General features: G+C 51.0%; 1 protein-coding gene across 2 annotated transcripts in view; it reads right to left on the reverse strand.

Moving 5' to 3' along the window:
• The window catches only part of LOXHD1 (lipoxygenase homology PLAT domains 1), a 151,443-nt gene that overhangs the window by 66,988 nt on the left and 66,700 nt on the right, over window positions 1-17,755 (reverse strand). For both annotated transcript variants that reach the window (XM_072952095.1, XM_072952094.1), the window contains exons 15-20: window positions 13,792-13,868; window positions 11,764-11,960; window positions 9,239-9,431; window positions 5,399-5,559; window positions 2,597-3,080; window positions 2,036-2,190 (exon numbers count right to left, since the gene is read on the reverse strand). In XM_072952095.1, coding sequence (XP_072808196.1) covers window positions 2,036-2,190; window positions 2,597-3,080; window positions 5,399-5,559; window positions 9,239-9,431; window positions 11,764-11,960; window positions 13,792-13,868 — 1,267 coding nt within the window. The remainder of the gene's footprint in view (window positions 1-2,035; window positions 2,191-2,596; window positions 3,081-5,398; window positions 5,560-9,238; window positions 9,432-11,763; window positions 11,961-13,791; window positions 13,869-17,755) is intronic.

Below are 17,755 nucleotides of genomic sequence, written 5' to 3' on the forward strand. Positions count from 1 at the left end.
TACCATCCTCATCACAGAGGTGTTACTACATTAATGACTATACTCCCTATGTGTATTACATCCCTGTGACTTATTTATTTTACAGCTGAAAGTGTGTGCCTCTTAATTCCCTTCACCAATTGCACTATTGTCTTTTCACCCACCCCTGCCAGGGGGTCCTCCTGTGTCCCAGAAAGTGGAGGGAGGAGTAGGAGGCTAATGAAGGTGACCATGAGAGGGGGCAGAGGAGAAGACAGGTTGGCTGGACCATTGCATTTGTGTCTTGGGGTATGTGTGCCTGTTGCTTGGGTGTGCACTGAGACCTTGTGCTTGTGTGCACATATGTGCATAAACTCTTTCAACCACAAATTTTGATCAAATACTTACTACGAGCCAAAGTGCAAACCCCAACTGATTGACAGAATTCAAAGTGTAAGAGTTGGACTTGCTCACCATTTAGGTGGGAAGAGAGAATGTTTATGACCCAAATGTATGCATGTGCACTGGACGAGACAGATGACACCAGGACGAGACAGATGACACCAGGACGAGACAGATGACACCAGGACCCGATAAGTAAATGGGGTCATGTTGGTTATAACTTTTCAAACTATTTATATTGAAAAGCATTCCAAATCTACAGGAAATTTACAGAAACAGGACAATGAAATTTTGTACACCCTTCACTTAGATTTTGCAACATTTGCTTTCTCTCTCATTCTCTCTTGCTCTTTCTCTATTTTTTTTCTGAATCATTTGAAAATGTATGGCAGGTATCATGCCTCCTCACTCCTAAATTCTTCAGCGTAGATTTTCTAAGAGCAAGGACATTCTCATAAAATCACAGTACAATTACCAAATTCAGGAACCTTAACATCAACACAATACTATCTAACATACAGTGCATAGTCAAATTTTATCAACTGTAACAGCAACATCCTTTATAACAATTTTCTTCCAACACCAACCATCATAGAGGCCATAATTTTTAAAGGAAAGGACTGAAACACAGAAATAAACCCTGATCCTCAAGTCATGGGAAGGTAATGTCAAAAGAAAAAGCAGGGGACATCTGAAATAAATCAAGCAATGAGTCCAGAAGTATTTTTGTGTTGTTGTTGTTTTCAAGTTTTTTTGGGGAAGAGGGTAGGTAATTAGGTTTTTATTTCTTTATTTTAATGGAGGCACTGGGGATTGAACCCAGGACCTAGTGCATTGCTAAGCACCACTGAGCTATACCCTTCCCCCTTCAGAAGTATTTTTAGTGGGTTTGGTTTATTTCTGTTCTTCTGGGTTGAAGAGGGACTCTGGCTTTGGTTCTCTGGCAGAAATGGGAAAGGTGAGATGGAGGACAGTCTTTTGGCCAGAGGACATTGTAAAATCTCAAAAGACATGCTTTTCCTACTCTACCTGGAGGAGGGAGGTGCACGCATTTCTTTTAATTCTCAAAGCCTTCGGGGCTCCCACTGCCACAGGATGTAGATTCGGCTTCTCAGCCTGTCTTTCAAGCCTCTCATGCCCCTTCCCATCCCTTAAATCGGTCCCAGTAAGCTTCCCAGAGGCAGCGCCCTCCATGGCTTGGCATTAACTACAGCATAGCAAATAGACACACTGTCCTCCAACTGGCCTTTCACACTTCCACCCCCACGTCTTTGTTACGCAATCCCATCTTCAGAAAATACCTCTTGCTGTCATCTTGGACACCCACACCATACTCATCCACCAAGGCCCAGTTCACATCTCTCCTTCCCACCAAGTTCTCCCCAAAGCACCATCTTACAGTCAGCACATCCTCTTTGAGCCACTGCTCCAGTCACTCAGTACCTGAGCATCTGTACCAATACTGTCTGCAGTTAGTTCCTGCGGGCTTCCTGGCACCGAGCGCCCACTTGTACCTTTCTTATAAACTCGATCACAAAGTGCCAGCGCTTCCAGAGGAGGTGATTTCTTTATACTTGGTTGGCTTCAGCAGGGCACACTACTGGACTGGGGCTGCCTCGGGAATCATCATCTGAGTCCCACCCGCCACCCAAGGGCCAGAGAGCCCACACCCTACCTGCCCCTGCTCAAACTTGTTGGACTTGTCCGACTTCTTCAGGGGCCGCTCGCCCGTGTCCCCGTATTCCTCGCCATAGATGGTCAGGAAGACGTTGGCATCGGTACCAGCCTTGGGCACATTCCCTGTGATCACCTGGACCTCGTAGGTGTTGGCTGGGGACATAGGAAGATGCAGCACTGAGGACCCCGGGGCTCAGCCCCTTGTGTCCAGCGAGATGGTGGGAGAAGTAAGGAACTACAGGTACACCTATATCTATGCTAACCTGGAACCCAACCTGCCCCTGCCCCCTACCCAAGACACCCCTTGACCATGAAGCCCAAGAGGCTGAGAGTCATGGCAAAACGCGCCCTCAGCAGCCCTCCTGCTGACGTCCCCTGACACTGAGTAACAGCGAGTTCCATCAGGGCTCCTCCCCAGCGCCTCGGGACCAGGGCCACTGGAACCCAACAGAGAATGGGCATGTCAGACCCAGGTCAGGAGAGCTGTGGAGCCCCTCCCACCCTCCCCCTCCCCCTCCCCGGGCCCCCCAGGGGCCCGCTGACCCCTCCCCAGGCTTACGCTCGGGACCCCCTCGGCCCGCGGGCACCAGCTCCACGACCAGTTCATTGTCCTCCTTGCCGCGGGCCAGCCAGCGGTGGGCTTCGAACTTGTACTCTTGGATCACCTCCTGCATCCCTGGCCCCAGCTCGTCTTCCTCCTCCTCCTCCTCCTCCTCCGTCTCCGTCTCCTCCTCCTCCTCCTCTGAGGACTCCTCCGATGAGGACTCCTCCTCCTCATCCCCCTCCTCCTCCTCGTCACTGCCCTTCTTCTTCTTCTTCTTCTTCTTCCTCTGCAGCTTGGCCTTCAGACGCTCCTTCCTGAGCAGCTGCCGCAGCTTGTCCCTCTCCTTCTTCTTCCGCGCCTCCTCCTCGGCCGTGAGGCTCGCCTCGCGCACCGCCAGGTGCCGCAGCCACACGGTGTCCACGAACCAGCTGGGCCCGAAGCCCTCGCCCGTGTGGCCCAGCCGGATCTTGAAGACCTCGCCCACGTCCGCCGCCTCCAGCTGGGCAGAGCGCGGGGCGGTGGCTGGGGTGGCCCGGGCCACCTCCCCGTGCCCTCTCCCCCCACCGCGGGGCTGGGCGCCGCCTGTGCGCGGAGCCGCGGGATGGAGGGGCGCAGGAGCTCTGAGCCCAAAGCCTCCCCGGCCCCTTCTCCCCGGCACGTCCAGCCTGGCTTCTCCGCCAGCCATCAGGACCTCTGGCTGGCGCCACCCTCCACCCAAACTTCCCTTTTAAACCCCTGTGATGCTCAGGATGGTCTCAATCCTCCTATCCTTTACACACACACACACACACACACACACTCATTCCTATTTTTCTCATTTCCATATCTTTGTTCATGCGGTTCCCTCCCCCAGAAGGCCATTATCCCCTCCTCTACTTTAACCAAAATCTATTCATTTCAATTTCTGAACTTTCTTATTACTTTTTTTTTCAGTTTGTGCTTTTCTATGTTCTCTTTCCAAACATTTTTTCAGCATTAATCGTATTTAACTTTTGTAGTAAGCCAAAAAAAAATGTTATTTTTTCAGAAAGAAAAGTCCCATTCACACCCCCAGAGGCCCCGGGCCCGTCCCCTGCCCCAGGCCTCTCGCGTCTGAGAACTGGGAGGGGGCCCAGGGCTGGGCTGGGGTCCTGGCCTGGCCTGCATGGCCTCTTTGCTCGCAGGCACTGGTGTCTGCCCACTCAGATGGGAATTCCTGAGGGCAGGGACCACTCCTTCTTGCCTTTCTCCCCCACTGGGCCTAGCGCACAGCTGCCTCAAAGGGCGGTGTCAGTGGATTTCACTTTCCTTCAGAGGATCAGGTCCTCAACCTCTGATCTGCCACTCTGTTCTGAGCCTCACATTAAGGGGAAATCTAGACCCCGCAGAGCCCAGAGGACAATTCACATGGAGTCCCTGCCTTTGGGCCACTCTTAGAACTCCCTGTGCTGACGGGCCCTTGTCTGGGGGTTTGACACTCCCCAAAGCCCAGTGTCACCAGTTCTCTCACCTGTGTGCTGGAGAGACTGAGGCCTGGGGCTGTCCCTATGATTGGAGTCCACTTTCCCATCCTGGAGGCCAGACCTAGATGAAAACTCAGGTGTTCTGACTCCCTGTTCATGAAGGTACAATGCAGCCAAAACCACCTTTGTGAGACAATTATTAGCCAGAATGGGGCCCAGGACCCTGGAAAGGGGGATGTATTCTTCTCAGCTATATAGGGGATGTGCTCCGGGTATGGGAAGCCCCTTCCTCAACCCGTTCCACTTCCTCTCCTGCATTTCCCAGGTCACAGCATCCTTGCAATCAACCTCTCCAGGGGGGCTTGCTTGCCGTCCCCTCTGCCCACATCTGTCTACCCAGGCGGGAATGCATCCACCACCACGTCCAGCCACGTGGTCAGTTGGCATTTGCAAGATGCTCTGCTCTGTTCCACCTCCACAACTGGTCAATTACCCAAGCACTTTCCCTGACGTTGACTATTTTGATCCTTCCAGGGACCATGCAACAGGCCAGGCAGGTGTCAAGAAGCTAGGTTTGAACTGCTGAAGAAGCTAAGGCTCAGAGAGTTCCTTCACCTGCTCAGCAGTGTAACGAGGCGGGTGGACTCCATGAGGCTCCCCTAGCGCAGCGTTCCATACACCTGTGACCCTGGCCCAGCTCAGTCAGGACCCTCTCTACGGGGCACTGGGTTAGGACTCTCTGGTGAGGGCCAAACTGCTTATGGCACACAGACACAGAGCACCCAGCATGAACATACTTCCTGCATACACATATCTGCAGACAGACACACGTACACACACACTCGTATCCCACAGAAAACATTCATGTCCCCCCAAGGGCATCCTCCTCTCCTGCCAACAACATGCTCATATTCTTATCTCATTTTCTCATCTCTCAAAGGGAAGTGAGGAGGCCAGAGCACTCAGAACACAGCTAGGAGACCCCGAGCCTCCCAGCATCCTGCCTGCAAGGCATGGCCCTCCCCTTGGGCTGAGTGAGCTATAGCAACTGGGGCCACAAGGCTCGGAGTGGATGGAGTATCCATGGACCTTGCGCCATATTTTGCTAAACCAGAATCAGCCACTCCCGTGGTTCTCAGTGTTGGCAGCACATTAGTATCACTGGTAGCGCTTTCAGAAACGCACCCAGAAGACATGTACCACCACGGAGGTTCTGATTCAACTGATCCAGGTGTAGACCAGGCAGCACTTTGTCTTTAAAGCTTCCCAGGTGATTCAAATAAGAAGCCAGAGCTGAGAACCAGCCCTCCATTTTCAGACATCGCTGAGCCCCATCTTGGCACCCCTGCTGCCTTGCCCCCCACCACACACACACCTGGAATGTGTCCTTGGATGCCCGATCAAAAACTTTCGAGCGGCTGGAGAGGAAGAGCACTTCTGTCTTGCCTTCCTCGCCATAGATCTGCAGATAGACCCGGGCCGTGGTGCTTGCGCCGCCCACATCCCCCGTCCAAATCTCGACCTCATAGTGGATCACTGCGTGGGCACACAGGGGAGAAATGGGACATTTAGTGATAAGAACAGTAGTAATGACAGTTACAGAGCAAACATTTCCTGAGCCTGCACCTTGTATCTGGTGCTTCTTAGGCATTATCTCATCCAGTCCTCCCACCGAGGTCATGAATGAGTACTATCATTTCCATTTTGCAGATTGACAAACTGAGGCTTAGAGGAATTGAGTAGGGGGTGGAAGTGGCAAAGCCAAGTAATTAGACTCCAAAGCTCAGTTACCCACTACATGTATTCTCTGGAACCAGGCATGAGGAGCAGTCAGTACACAAGCTGGCACTCTCTGTTGTGTGCCTACCCCTGGGCAGGCACCCCAAGGCAGAAAGAAGCAAAAGGCTGTGTGTTTGTTTTTTTCCTTATTTTCAGCAGGGGACAAGGGATTGAAATTACAGTTTTCATCTCAGTATATGCACCTTTCAGATGAAATCCACAGATACAGCTACCCAGGGAGAACCGTCTGTGTTTTGAACAGTCTGTGTTTATCCAGCTGTTAGAGGGTGGACATGCGTTATAAGCATTCACCACGAGAGGGCACTTCCCACTGGAGAGCAGATGTCTCCCAGAACTCTGGGACCGTATTTTTTCAAAGTGACTCTTATAAGACTTGCCCTCTCAGCAATGCTGTGGACAAAATTGTAGCTCTTTTTCAAGTGAAGACTGTTATTTTCAACAGGATGAGGGATCCCCCATTACCAAAGCAATGTGAGAAACTGAAGGCTGAACACAAGAGGACTAGCTGAGAGCCTGAAGACACTGAACTAGAGATACCGGGCTCAGGAGGGAGTGAGGGTGGACTAGTAACAGCTGGCATTCTGAATGGGGAGAACCACAAACCCAGTCCCTCTCTTGGTTCTCAGAACAATAGGCAGTCGGGATTATGCAAAATTCTCTGAGCATTCAGAGAACAAGAGCCAGCTATTGAAAATGAACATATAGTAGCTGAAATAAAACATTCTGAAGCAAGGATAAAGTCAAGGACAGCTCTAAAGAACAAAAAGGAAATTTCCCCAAAACAAGTGGCAAATGACAAAGGGAAGAGAACCAGAGGAAGTCTGACATTCACTAAGAGCTCAGTTCTAAAGAAAACAGTGGAGACAGAGAGTTGGAGATTGTCAAAGAAATAATACCAAAAAAAAAGTCCCAGAACTAAAAACAATGCTTCTAGATTGAAGGAGCCTGTGAGTTCTCAGAACAATGGATGAGACTAAAATCACAAAAGGCAGTGAGGACATCACGAAATTTCAGAAAGCCAGGGATAAAAGCAGGATCCTCCAGGCTTTTAGAGAGAAAACCCCCAAAGGGTTGGACAGCAGAATGGCCTCAGGCTTCTTAACTGCAACCTTAGGAGCTGAAAGATGGTGGAATCATTCCTTCTAAGCTCTAAGGGAAAAGAGGTTCTAACTCAAATTCTCTAACAAGCCACATCATGGATCAATGGTGACAGTAGACTAAAGACATCAAAGGCATTCAGGGTCTCTACACTCCTCTTCCATGCACCTTTTCCCAGGAAACTACCAGTGGAGAATGTGTTCTACCAAAATGAGGGGGCAAAGCAAAGAAGAGCAAGATATGAAATCCAGGAAACAGGAGATCCTCTCCAGAAGAGGGGAGAATGGAATTTCCAAAAAGAGGGTCCAAAGGAGGTCTCAAAAGGACAGGTTCATGGCAGCCTACAGAGCAGGGCAGACTTGCCCTTAAGGCAGGGACTGGGGGAGAAGGAGGTGGAGAGGAAACCAACAGAACTCCTGTTGGGTTTTGAACATATGGAAAGTTTAGTTCTACTGGAGAAAGGGAGATAAGATGGGGTTATGAAAGAACTGCATCCCACCCCAATGGTTGAATTCATATGTCGGATCCGTAAGCTTGGGTATCTCAGAATGTGACTATTTGAAGACAGGATCCTTACAGAGAAGATTAAATTAAAATGAGGCTATCAAGGTGGGTCCCAATCCAATATGACCCGTGTCCTTATAAGAAGAGATTGGGACACAGACGTGCACATGCACACGGCAAAGACCTTGTGAGAGACGGTGAGAAGGTGACCGTCTCCAAGCCAAGGAGAGAGGTCACAGGAGAAACCCAGCCTGCTGACACCTCCACCTTGGACTTCCAGCCTCCAGATCTGGGAGAAAACAAATTTTTGTTACTTAAGCCACCTACTCTATGGTATTTTATTACGGTAGCCCTAGCAGACTAAGATAGAGATGGGGATACGAATGGGTATTTAGAGATACAGATGGGTATATAGAAAACTACACAGACGAATCAATGAGGCTATTATTAACTCCAGAAAAAAACCAAAAAGTTGTATAAAGATGAAATATAATTATTATAAGTAGATATCTCAGGAGTGAATGATATTTAAATAGTTAATACTGTACAAATCAAATATTGATTGCTGAAGGCTGGAAGGAGGGGAAGCATCTGTGTGCACGTGTGTGTGTGAGAAAAGCTAAATCCTCCTCTTCCATAATAGGAAGTCACTATTAATGTCTATAACAGAAAAATCAAGAAATTGATAAACATATTGTTGAAAATATGGAGATCCACTTCAGAGGAAAAGGGAAAGTCATTAAAAAGTTGTTACCTCTGGAGACAGGAGGTAGCTGAGGAACTGCTTCTTTTTTATCTTTGTCTTGTTAACTAGTTTCTGTATCACTCTGATGGAGATCGAGTTTTAATTTATAAAGAGCGGGAAAGAGTTGATTCTTCACAATGGCAGGTACCATTGCCAAGTGTGTGAATGTGACCCAGCCCTCGAGGAATTTACAGGTTAGTTGGGGAGAGAAAATGCACACAATGAAAAGACACAGGGAGCTCTGGAAGAGGAAGAGGTGGGTTTGTACTGGGGTCCTTTCTCAGCAAGTTTCCGGCACAAGTGAGCCTCAGATGGCTGCTTTCGGGGTAGATGTAGACATGCAGAGGGGAGGGGAGGGACGCTGAGCCAGGTTTTGGTCCCACCGTCTTTCTAACCCTCTAAATAACCTCTTGTTTCCTGACCCCTTCCTAATCTATGATGCTCACATCCTGTGCAATGGTGGCCAGATCACCTTGATCTTCACCTCCACTCAGAGATGTCACCACCCTGTCCAAGAAGGTCCCTGACCTCCATGCTGTTGCTAATCGCCATCCCACTTCATTCTCCTCATAGCTCTCACTTGGCATTATATTATGTATTCATTGTTTGCCTCCCCTGGTGGGATGTAAAGTCCATGAGGACAAAGATTTGGTCTGTTTTGCTCATGGTTGCCTCTACAAAGCCTAGAGCTTCTGCTGGCACAGAAGAACATTCAGCAAACACTTATTGAATAAGAGAATGAACAAACAGCTTATCTCCTCAGCCAGTCTGCCCTGGGGGAAGCCTTTTTCCCAAACTCCTCTGTACACAGGGCTGAGAAGGTTTATTTCTTAATAAAGTCATTTGCTGCCTTGATCCCAGAAAACAGTGTTTCATTCTTTGAGTCCTCAGTTTCCTCGTCTGTAAAATGAGCCCCCTCTCCCTTCCAGAGCCATGTACCAGGGGCAGCTGAAAGCTTCCCCTTGGAGACAGGATCCAAGTTGCCCACAGCCCGTCCTCCTTCCCCACCAACCCACCCCACCGGGAGCATTGCTGACTGTCCCACCCCAGCCACCTCGGCCTCCATACATTTCTGGATCTCCACGACCTCGCTGGGGTACAGCTCCACCTCCAGGCGCCCGTCTGCCTGGTCCTTGTCCAGCCAGCGGTTGGCAGGGAAGGTGTACTGCTTGCCTTGGCGGGGCACGCGGATCTGGACGCTGCCCAGGAACCAGCTGGCGTGCAAGCCCGTGTTGTCATGCCCAATCACCAGCCGGTTGATCTGGAAGGTGGGACGTCGGTGAGCAAGGAGTCGGTAGGTACAAACCTCCATCCCTCCATCCCTCCATCCCTGCTCCCCAGACAGCAGTACCAATGGCTCTCCCTCTCCTCAACACAGTCTTCTGTTCCTCGTTCGTTCCTCGGGAGAGGCATGCTCAGCAGGAGGACACTGGGTCCCAGTCCTGTCTACCATCAGCCAACAGGGGGAGGAGGGCACTCCTCCTGCCTGGAGCCTCTATTGCCTTCTTTTTAACCCAACTCATCTCCCAGGAGAGTTGGGAGAAGCAAGTGAGGGAACAGGTGTGGTGACATGAGCTTTGAAAGCTCCAGTATGCTCTGCGTGTTAGGTGGTGTGCTGCATCAGAAGTGCGGCTGTACAGGCAAACTTTCAAGTGTCAGCCGTCCGCCTCTGAGAGCCGCATTCGTGATTTGGCTTTGCTTTGTTTTAAACAATACACTGTCCTACATATTTTTGCATTTCTTCCTTGACATCCCCATCCTACAGGAGACAGAATATGCAGACGACCTCTTAGGGTTCTGCCCTTCTGGGTCTAATTCCTCCTCTCTTGGAACTAAGGTGCATTTCTTCCCAGTAACACTGCAGTTGCTTCGCTAGTTTACAGTTTAGCATCATTGCCTATGGGCAACATAGATGAGTGCATAGGTGATCATGTTACCATCCTTAAACGTACCTAGCTCTTAATGTTCAAATTACTTTGATGTATTTTTTTTGAAAGGCTGTATGCAAGGCAGATCTAACACCAGATGGAAGTATCAGGTGGCCTTTAAGATCCCTTCCAGCCCCTCAGATACTCTCTGTGATGGTTTGGAGGGGGAATGCTAGCTGTGAGTCTGGTGCCCAAAGGCCAGATTTGGAAAGTTGTCCGTGTGAGCCCTGCTCTCTCTCTGACATGCGCTAAGTGCCTCTTGGCAGCTGGTAATGGACACACCGTCACAGCTGAGTGCATGTACCTAATCCTTGGAGTTGCCGGAAGGAAACCAGCTATGTTTACAAACACAGCCCGAGAGCTTTTGGGTGCCAAGGGATATGGGAGGGCTCTGTTGTCTTTCTGTGGCCCTGGGACTGTGACCAGGCGGAGACGGGCACGGGTGTTTCTACCTGACATGACGAAAGCTCCTTGATGGCAGGGACTCTGTGTCAGTTCCATGTCACCTAGCACCCGACGCGGAGCAGCTGTTCAGTCAATGACAGCGAGTGTTCTCCTGGACACTTAGTGCGTGCACGTGCGTGTTACTAACGTAGTTAATGCTAATGACAATCCCACTAGGATCCCTTTCGATACAAATGAGAAAACTGAGGCAAACAGAGACTGAGTAATCTACACACGGCAGGTAAGTGGAAACACTGGGTGTCAGGCCCAGGCCGCCGGCAGCCGGAGCCCACACTCCCAACCTCTTGGCCACACTGTTTGTTGAGGGGGTTTCAGAAACACAGGGAGGGCCCACGCGCCCTCCCCCTCCCCTCAGATGGCTCATCTATCTGCCGGCTGCTGCCGGAAATCCTCAGCAAAGGCAACAGCCTTTCACTCTACAATTCTTAATTCAGCTTAAAATGCAAATACATCTTGATCGAGGAAAATCTTGATCTAAGCTCATTACCTTCAAGGTATAAATAACTGACATGGGATTGTTCCCTGGAGCGTATTTTGAGGGGGCACCTGAAACAGGGTGAGGCTCACCAAGAGGGGAGGGGAGGGGTCAGGAAAGGGGAGCTGGTCCACGTCTCAGTCTCCCTGAGAGGGTCAGATGGTAACACGCAGCCCAGCCCAGATATTTCTAGAAAAGTTTCCAATAGCTGAGTGCAGGCAGTCAGACCCAGGCTTCTCCAGGTGAAGGACCCAGACATGATGGAGGGAGAACCCGGGGCCCCCCCTCTGAGGCCGAGTCTCTCGAGTGTGGCCTGGACGCGCACACTGAAACAGACTTCCAGGGCGTCACTCTGAGACACACTTCGGTTTGGAATTGGGAAGTGTCTTAACCCCTCTTTGTATTTCTTCCTTCTCTTTTCCTTCCCTGCACACCAGTGTACGGGAACCAGGCACATTGGTCCTGGCCACGGAGGTAAAGGAAATGTTGGGACTTCAGCCACTAAGAATATGCTTTCTAGCCCCAAAGAGAGACTAGAAGCTTGACCACTGTTCACATGTCTTTTGCTGCTCTAGGTCATCGCTGGGAAACAGGTGGGCATTTTTTCCCTGCAAAATAGGTTCACCGATGTGTACGTGTGTGTGTATGTGTGCGTGAACCCATGCGCAAATACACACCAGGGAACGGGTGAGCTGATGGCACATGGTCCCGGGAAGGAGACTTACGGTTCCAATGTTCAGGGTCTCCAGGATGAACTCGTCCACCCGGCCACGTTCAAAATAGTCTTTCAGGTTGTTGTCAGAGACGAGGAGAACTTGCTTGATGGTGTCAGATTTGTCCCCATAGAGCTTGATGTAGACTCTGGAATCTGTGCTGGCCCCAGGGACGTCTCCCGTCTTCAAGCTGATGTGATAGCGGAAGTCTGAACAGCCGGAGGCGGGAGGCAGGAAGGGCAGGGGGTTAGCGCAGGGAGTGGGAGGGGGCGTGGGGCAGGAGGACGTGGGCAGCCAGGGCGGGGACCCTAGGTGGGGACACTAGGCTGGAGGCTGGGGGTCAGGAGCCCTGTGACTGGAGACGGGTGGTCCTGCCATCTCTGTGGAGTCCCCTCACCTGCAAAATCAAAATTCTGATCCCTGCTTGACCTGCCCCACAGGGTACGGATGTGCTGGGAACAGGAAGGCATGACACAAATACTAGGATTTAAAGCAAACACCTCTTGCAATTTCTTGTCCAATGAACAAAGAAACCAAGGCAAAGGGACCATCAGCCTTTGCAGAGCGGGGTTTAGCGTGTTATGTGCACGGTGTTAGAGCTGAGCGTTCTGACCTCGGTTTAACAGGTGAGGAATCTGAGCCTCAGAAGATGATGTATTTGCAACAAGATGGAAACACTTAAGAAGCAGCCAGCCACGAGCGAAATCCTAATGTGCACCCAAAGGCCCCATTTCTTAACCCAAAAGCCATGCAGGTGTTATTCCATCGTATTACCCAGAAAAGTCTGTGTTGTCTGTCCACAGGGAGGATAAAAGTGCCTGGTAAGGGCAAGTCCTCGGATACCCTGAGCCATGACCCCGAGTCCTATGGGTTTGTTCCAGGGCCTGGGTCTTGGGAATGAGGAGGGAAGCACTGAGAAGCAAGTGATGCCAATTCCAAGGCTTGCCCGGCCAGTCACGGCTGTCTTGGGGCCTTCCTGCCAGCAAGAAAGACTCAGGGAAAAGCCCCTTCCTTGGAGGCAGCCCTGCAGACTGGCCTGGCCCTGGGAGAGGCCAGAGCTGTGGGTCTGGTCCAGATCAGCTACTCCAGGGACACTGGAGGGCACTGAGGAAGTGGCTTTTGTCCTTCTTGCTGTAAAGATGCAGCAGGAACTGAGAAAAAGACCTCTTCCTTACACCACTTTCCATCTAAATCCTTTCTAAAGCTCTGCCTCGGGGAGCAGGGAGCCTGAAGGGCCCCGTTCACGTGGGGAAGCAGGGCTGGCTGGAGTGGGAAGAGCCACGCAAGAAGACAGTGCTCCCTGGGCGCTGGTCCCGGCTCCATCACCAGCTGCAGACCTGGCTGGACTACAGGGTCCCCTTGCTACAGGCATGAGTCACTTGTCCAGTGAAGGCATTGGTTCATCTCCTAAGGACTGTCCCAGCTCGTACATTCTGTAATTCCGCATTCAGAGACTGGATTCTCTAGTTCCAACTCTGTAGTTTGCACTTAGGAAGCTATTTAGCTGCGCCAGCTCGGTGTCCCCATCTGACAGATGGGCTCTGCCTCCCTTCTGGGGGGACTGCAGAGCTTGCATGAGATAATGTGTGATAAATATGAGGTGCTGGTGTTTTCAGTATTTGTCTGACTTTCATAATCAAGGCACTGGAAGAAATATCAACAGTAAGGAAGACTGTAAATTACTGCATAGCCCCTTTGGCGAGGGTTTCATCCTCACAGGGCCCTGAATGATGGGTGCCCCCAGCGCTGGGCAACACTGGCCGGTGTCACTGCTCTTGCTACGCTCACTGACAGAGGCTCAGATGCATTCAGGGCCCCTTGCACACACATGGCCATAAAGAGACCGTGTGCGCAGATCAGACAGACAGAGATTTCCAGACCCTCCCTCGGAACCTCTTCCTCCCCAGCCTCCCCATTGCTGCCTCCATGGATTGCAGTGAAGGGTGTGTGTGTTCTCCAAGGGCTGGCTTCTCAGTAGCCGAGGGAGGGCGTCCGTCCTGCCCAGGGCACACCCAGCCCCCATTTCTCAGGACCACTTACTCTTCAATGTCGCATTGCTGTCACTGGGCAGCAACTCTCGGACCAGCTGCCCATCATCCTTATCCTTGTCCAGCCACCTGGGGGGCAGACGAAGGGTGTTAGCTCTTCGAGTAGGGCAGCCCATCAACCAGCCATCACTCAAGTCATACACAGTCACCAGGAGGCCAGAGCTTTGAATTCAGCAAAGGAAAGTGGTTCCACCAGAGCTCAGAATAAGGGAGCCCAACCAAGACTGGAGAGGGAGAGCTCCCCTGTGGAAGTGATTTTTGGCTGAGACTAGAAGAATGACAAGGAGTTAACCAGGAGAGGGGGAAGCACGTTCAGAGGGAACAGCACATGGGGACAGAAGGCCAGTGTGGATGGAATGGAGCAAGTGAACGCTGGAGCGCTGGCAGATGAGGCTGGAGTGGGGGCAGTGTCACTTGATGTGGGACTTCAGCAATCATGGAAAACAGGTTGTTCTAAGAGCCACGAACACCAGTGTCATCGTTATCATCAAAAACCCCACCTCTTTTTCTGAGAGTCTACCGTGTGCGTGGCACTGTGCTGAGGGCCCAGGGATGGGGAGAAGGCAGAGAGACACTCTTGATCAGTAAGACGCAGCCCAGCCCTTAGAGAACCTGCGGTCTAGTTGAGAAGACAAGGCAGGCTGGCTGAGGCACCGGAGACCAAGACAAGGATGGATGTTGCACCAAGGTAAGGTCAATAGAAATTTAGAGACATGAGAAAGCTCCTGGGGAAGGGGCTCTCCTCTGAGTCCTCAAGGATGAAGGAGGTTTGCCAGCAAAGAGAAGCTGGGCCTGGACCCTGCAAGGCTGGGATTTGATGGCTGTGACTCATCAGGACATTGGGGTAGACAATGGCCCCTGCTCTCTGCTGGTCATCCACAAGGGGGAAAGACAGCGGACCAGTGTGCCTGAAAAGCACAGTTCTCACTGAGCACAGAGACCCAGGCTGAGAAATCAGACAACCGTGCCAGCACGAGTTGTCCAGGTCCCAGCCCTTAAGATGGTCTGTGATATGGGGCGATGGCAGCAGAAGACAGCCCCTCAGTGTTCTCCAGGGCCACAGGGAAACCAAGATACTTGCCTCTTGACCAAAGCATCTCCCCATTTGCCTGTGTTGGTGACTGTCTTTGCAGCCCACTCCTTTTACACTCCCAAGAGGGAGGCAATTCCGGGGCCACAGAACCTATCAAAGAAGCCAAGGCCCTGCCCCCCGAAGTCTTCCCGGCCTGGAGCTCAGGCCTCCCTACACCACAGTCCCCTCTGCAAGTATCCTGCCCCCTCCCCAGGGTCAATGCAGGCAACTCTGCACTCTCCTCCATCCCTGCATTCTCCCCCTCCCTCCCCAAGCACGTGACCTTACATGCCCACAGGACCTTGCTGTCAGCCAGCTGCTAGCTAACACTCACTACTACACATAGAACAGATTAGCGACAAGGGTCTACGGTACAACATGGAGAACTGTATTCAGTATCTTGTAATAACCTATGATGGAAAAAATCTGAAATATATATATATATATATAACTGAATCACTTTACTGTGCACCTGAAACTAACACAATATTGTAAATCAACTATATTTCAATTTAAAAAAATGTTAGCCGACGACTAAGTTGTTACACTTCCCGTGAGCTCTGGTGCTGTGAACTGAGAACACCGAAAAAGGCTTGGGATTCTAAGACATGAAGATACAATTGTGGAATTCTTGGCTTTGATGACAGGGGCTGGGAGAGAGACCTGGGAGCGAGGGAGTGCTGGCTAGAGCCCCTCAAATCAACCTCTGATTGTCGTGCTGGGGTCACTGGGGCACGTCCCACAGGCATGAAGACTGCGGAGGAGAAGGCTGTGAGGCAGCTCTGGCCACGCAGTCACTGGGGTGAGGAAGACGGAAAATCGGTGGCCTCCTCGGCCACTGCAAAACCCCACCTGCGCTCTCTTCTTTCTCCCCAGCACTTCTCCACCTCCAGGCCCTCCCCAGCAGAAAAAGGAAAGCATGACTTGTCATTTTAGTTGCCACCCAAATACTTGCAAGGTATTAATAGACATTTCCAAATATAGCCATTTTCCTGCAGCTTCAAACACTTCGGCCCAGTTTCAGAGGGACATGTTGCCAAATGGCTGAGCTAGTCTGCTGGTGATTTTATCGCTCTTCCCCTGGGTCGCAAGAATGTGCAAGTATGCATGTGTGTGCACACACAAAACACGCACGTACACGCATACATACGCAGGTAGACACACACCTACCACAGCCAAGATGCTCACCACTCCCTGATACTGGCAGAGAAGTTCTGATTAATACATCTGCTTTGTGCACTCACCCGCAACTCAGCAAGGCAGAAGAATCCATTTTCTAGAAACTGTGTGACCTCTTAAGTGTTTGGGGGCAGGGAGGGCTCTGGGGTGTGTCAGGGGCTTCAGCTCCTGGTCAGCCCTACAATCAGCAGCGTTAGCATCTCCTGTGCCTTTAGCAGACTTGGCTCCTTTCACAGTGCAACCCGATTGCACCCTCACAATCACTGTAAGACATTTGCTGGTTGGGAAGGCACGGAAGACCAGTGAAGTGGAGAGATTTGCCCAAAGTCACACAGCAGGTGGGCGGCCAGATTCCTGGTCCCTGCACTGTGCTCCGGGCAGTGCAGGCAGTGTGGACACTCCAGCTTCTTCCTCATCCCCTTTTCGGGCTGCTCCTCCTCTTCCTGACATGTTCCGGGCTTGGTCCTCATTTTCTTTATCCATACTCCCCCTAAAGGATCTCCTCCATTTTCCTGACTTTTCTTTGCATGTATATTTTTTAATTGAAGTATAGTCAGTTTACAGTGTTGTGTGAACTTCTGGTGTACAGCACAGCACTTCAGTCATACGTGAACATACATATATTCATTTTCATATTCCTTTTCACCATAAGTTACTACAAGATACTGAATATAGTTCCCTGTGCTAGACAGTATGAACCTGTTATTTATTTTATATATATATATATTAGTTAGTATCAAGCAAATCTTGAACTCCCAATTTATCCCTTTCCACTCCCTTCCCCTACAGTAACCATGTTTGTTTTCTATGTCTGTGAGTCTGTTTCTGTTTTGTAAATAAGTTCGTGTGTCATTCCACCTCTATGCTCTTGTTTCCTGAATGTACTTCTCAAGGCCTGGCTTGGCCTACTGGATGCACAAGCATCTCAAAATTAACCTTCACCAACTGGACCTGCAGAGTCCAGCCCATGCCCGCCCCGCCCCCAGTCCTTCCTCCCGAGGCTTCCCACTTCAGTGGAGAGCAAGACCTCCACCCACCTACACAAGGCAGAGCCCTGGGGCCTCCCATTCTCCTCCCTCTTAGTGGCAAGTCCTATGAACTCTACTTCCAGGATCCACCAGTGGTGTAGCCCTTCCCCTCCCCTTCACTGCCGCCACCTAGGGCCAGGCTGCCCAGTTACAGGTTGAACTGTGTCCCCCTCTCAAAAGATCTGTTGAAGCCTTAACCCTAGCACTGCAGAATGTGACTTTATTTGGAAACAATCCTCATAGAGATAATCCGGTTAAAATGAGGTCATTAGGTGGGCCCTAATCCAAAATGGCTGGTGTCCTTATAACAAGGGGAGAGATCTGGACACAGACAGACACCTGCAGAGGGAAGGCCATGTGACGACACAGGGAGAAGACGGTCATCTCCAACCCCAGGAACACCTGTGGTCACCGCAGGCTGAGAGGCTTGGAGCAGACCCTGTTCAGAGCTCCTTCGGGGGAGCACAGCCCTGCCAACCCCTGGAGTTTAGATTTCTGGCCTCCAGAAGCGTGAGGCCAAATTCTGCTGTTTCAGCCACTCAGTTTGTGGTATGCTGTGACAGTGGCCGCAGCAAGCTCATACATACCGTCGTGGACCCACAACACCCTGGCTGCTCTGTTTCCCCTCTGGACCTCTTACCGCCTGTCCTCCGCCCAGAGCCAGAGGGACCTTTCTA

The sequence above is a fragment of the Vicugna pacos genome, chromosome 30 (genome assembly GCF_048564905.1).
Source record: "Vicugna pacos chromosome 30, VicPac4, whole genome shotgun sequence".
NCBI lineage: Eukaryota > Metazoa > Chordata > Mammalia > Artiodactyla > Camelidae > Vicugna > Vicugna pacos.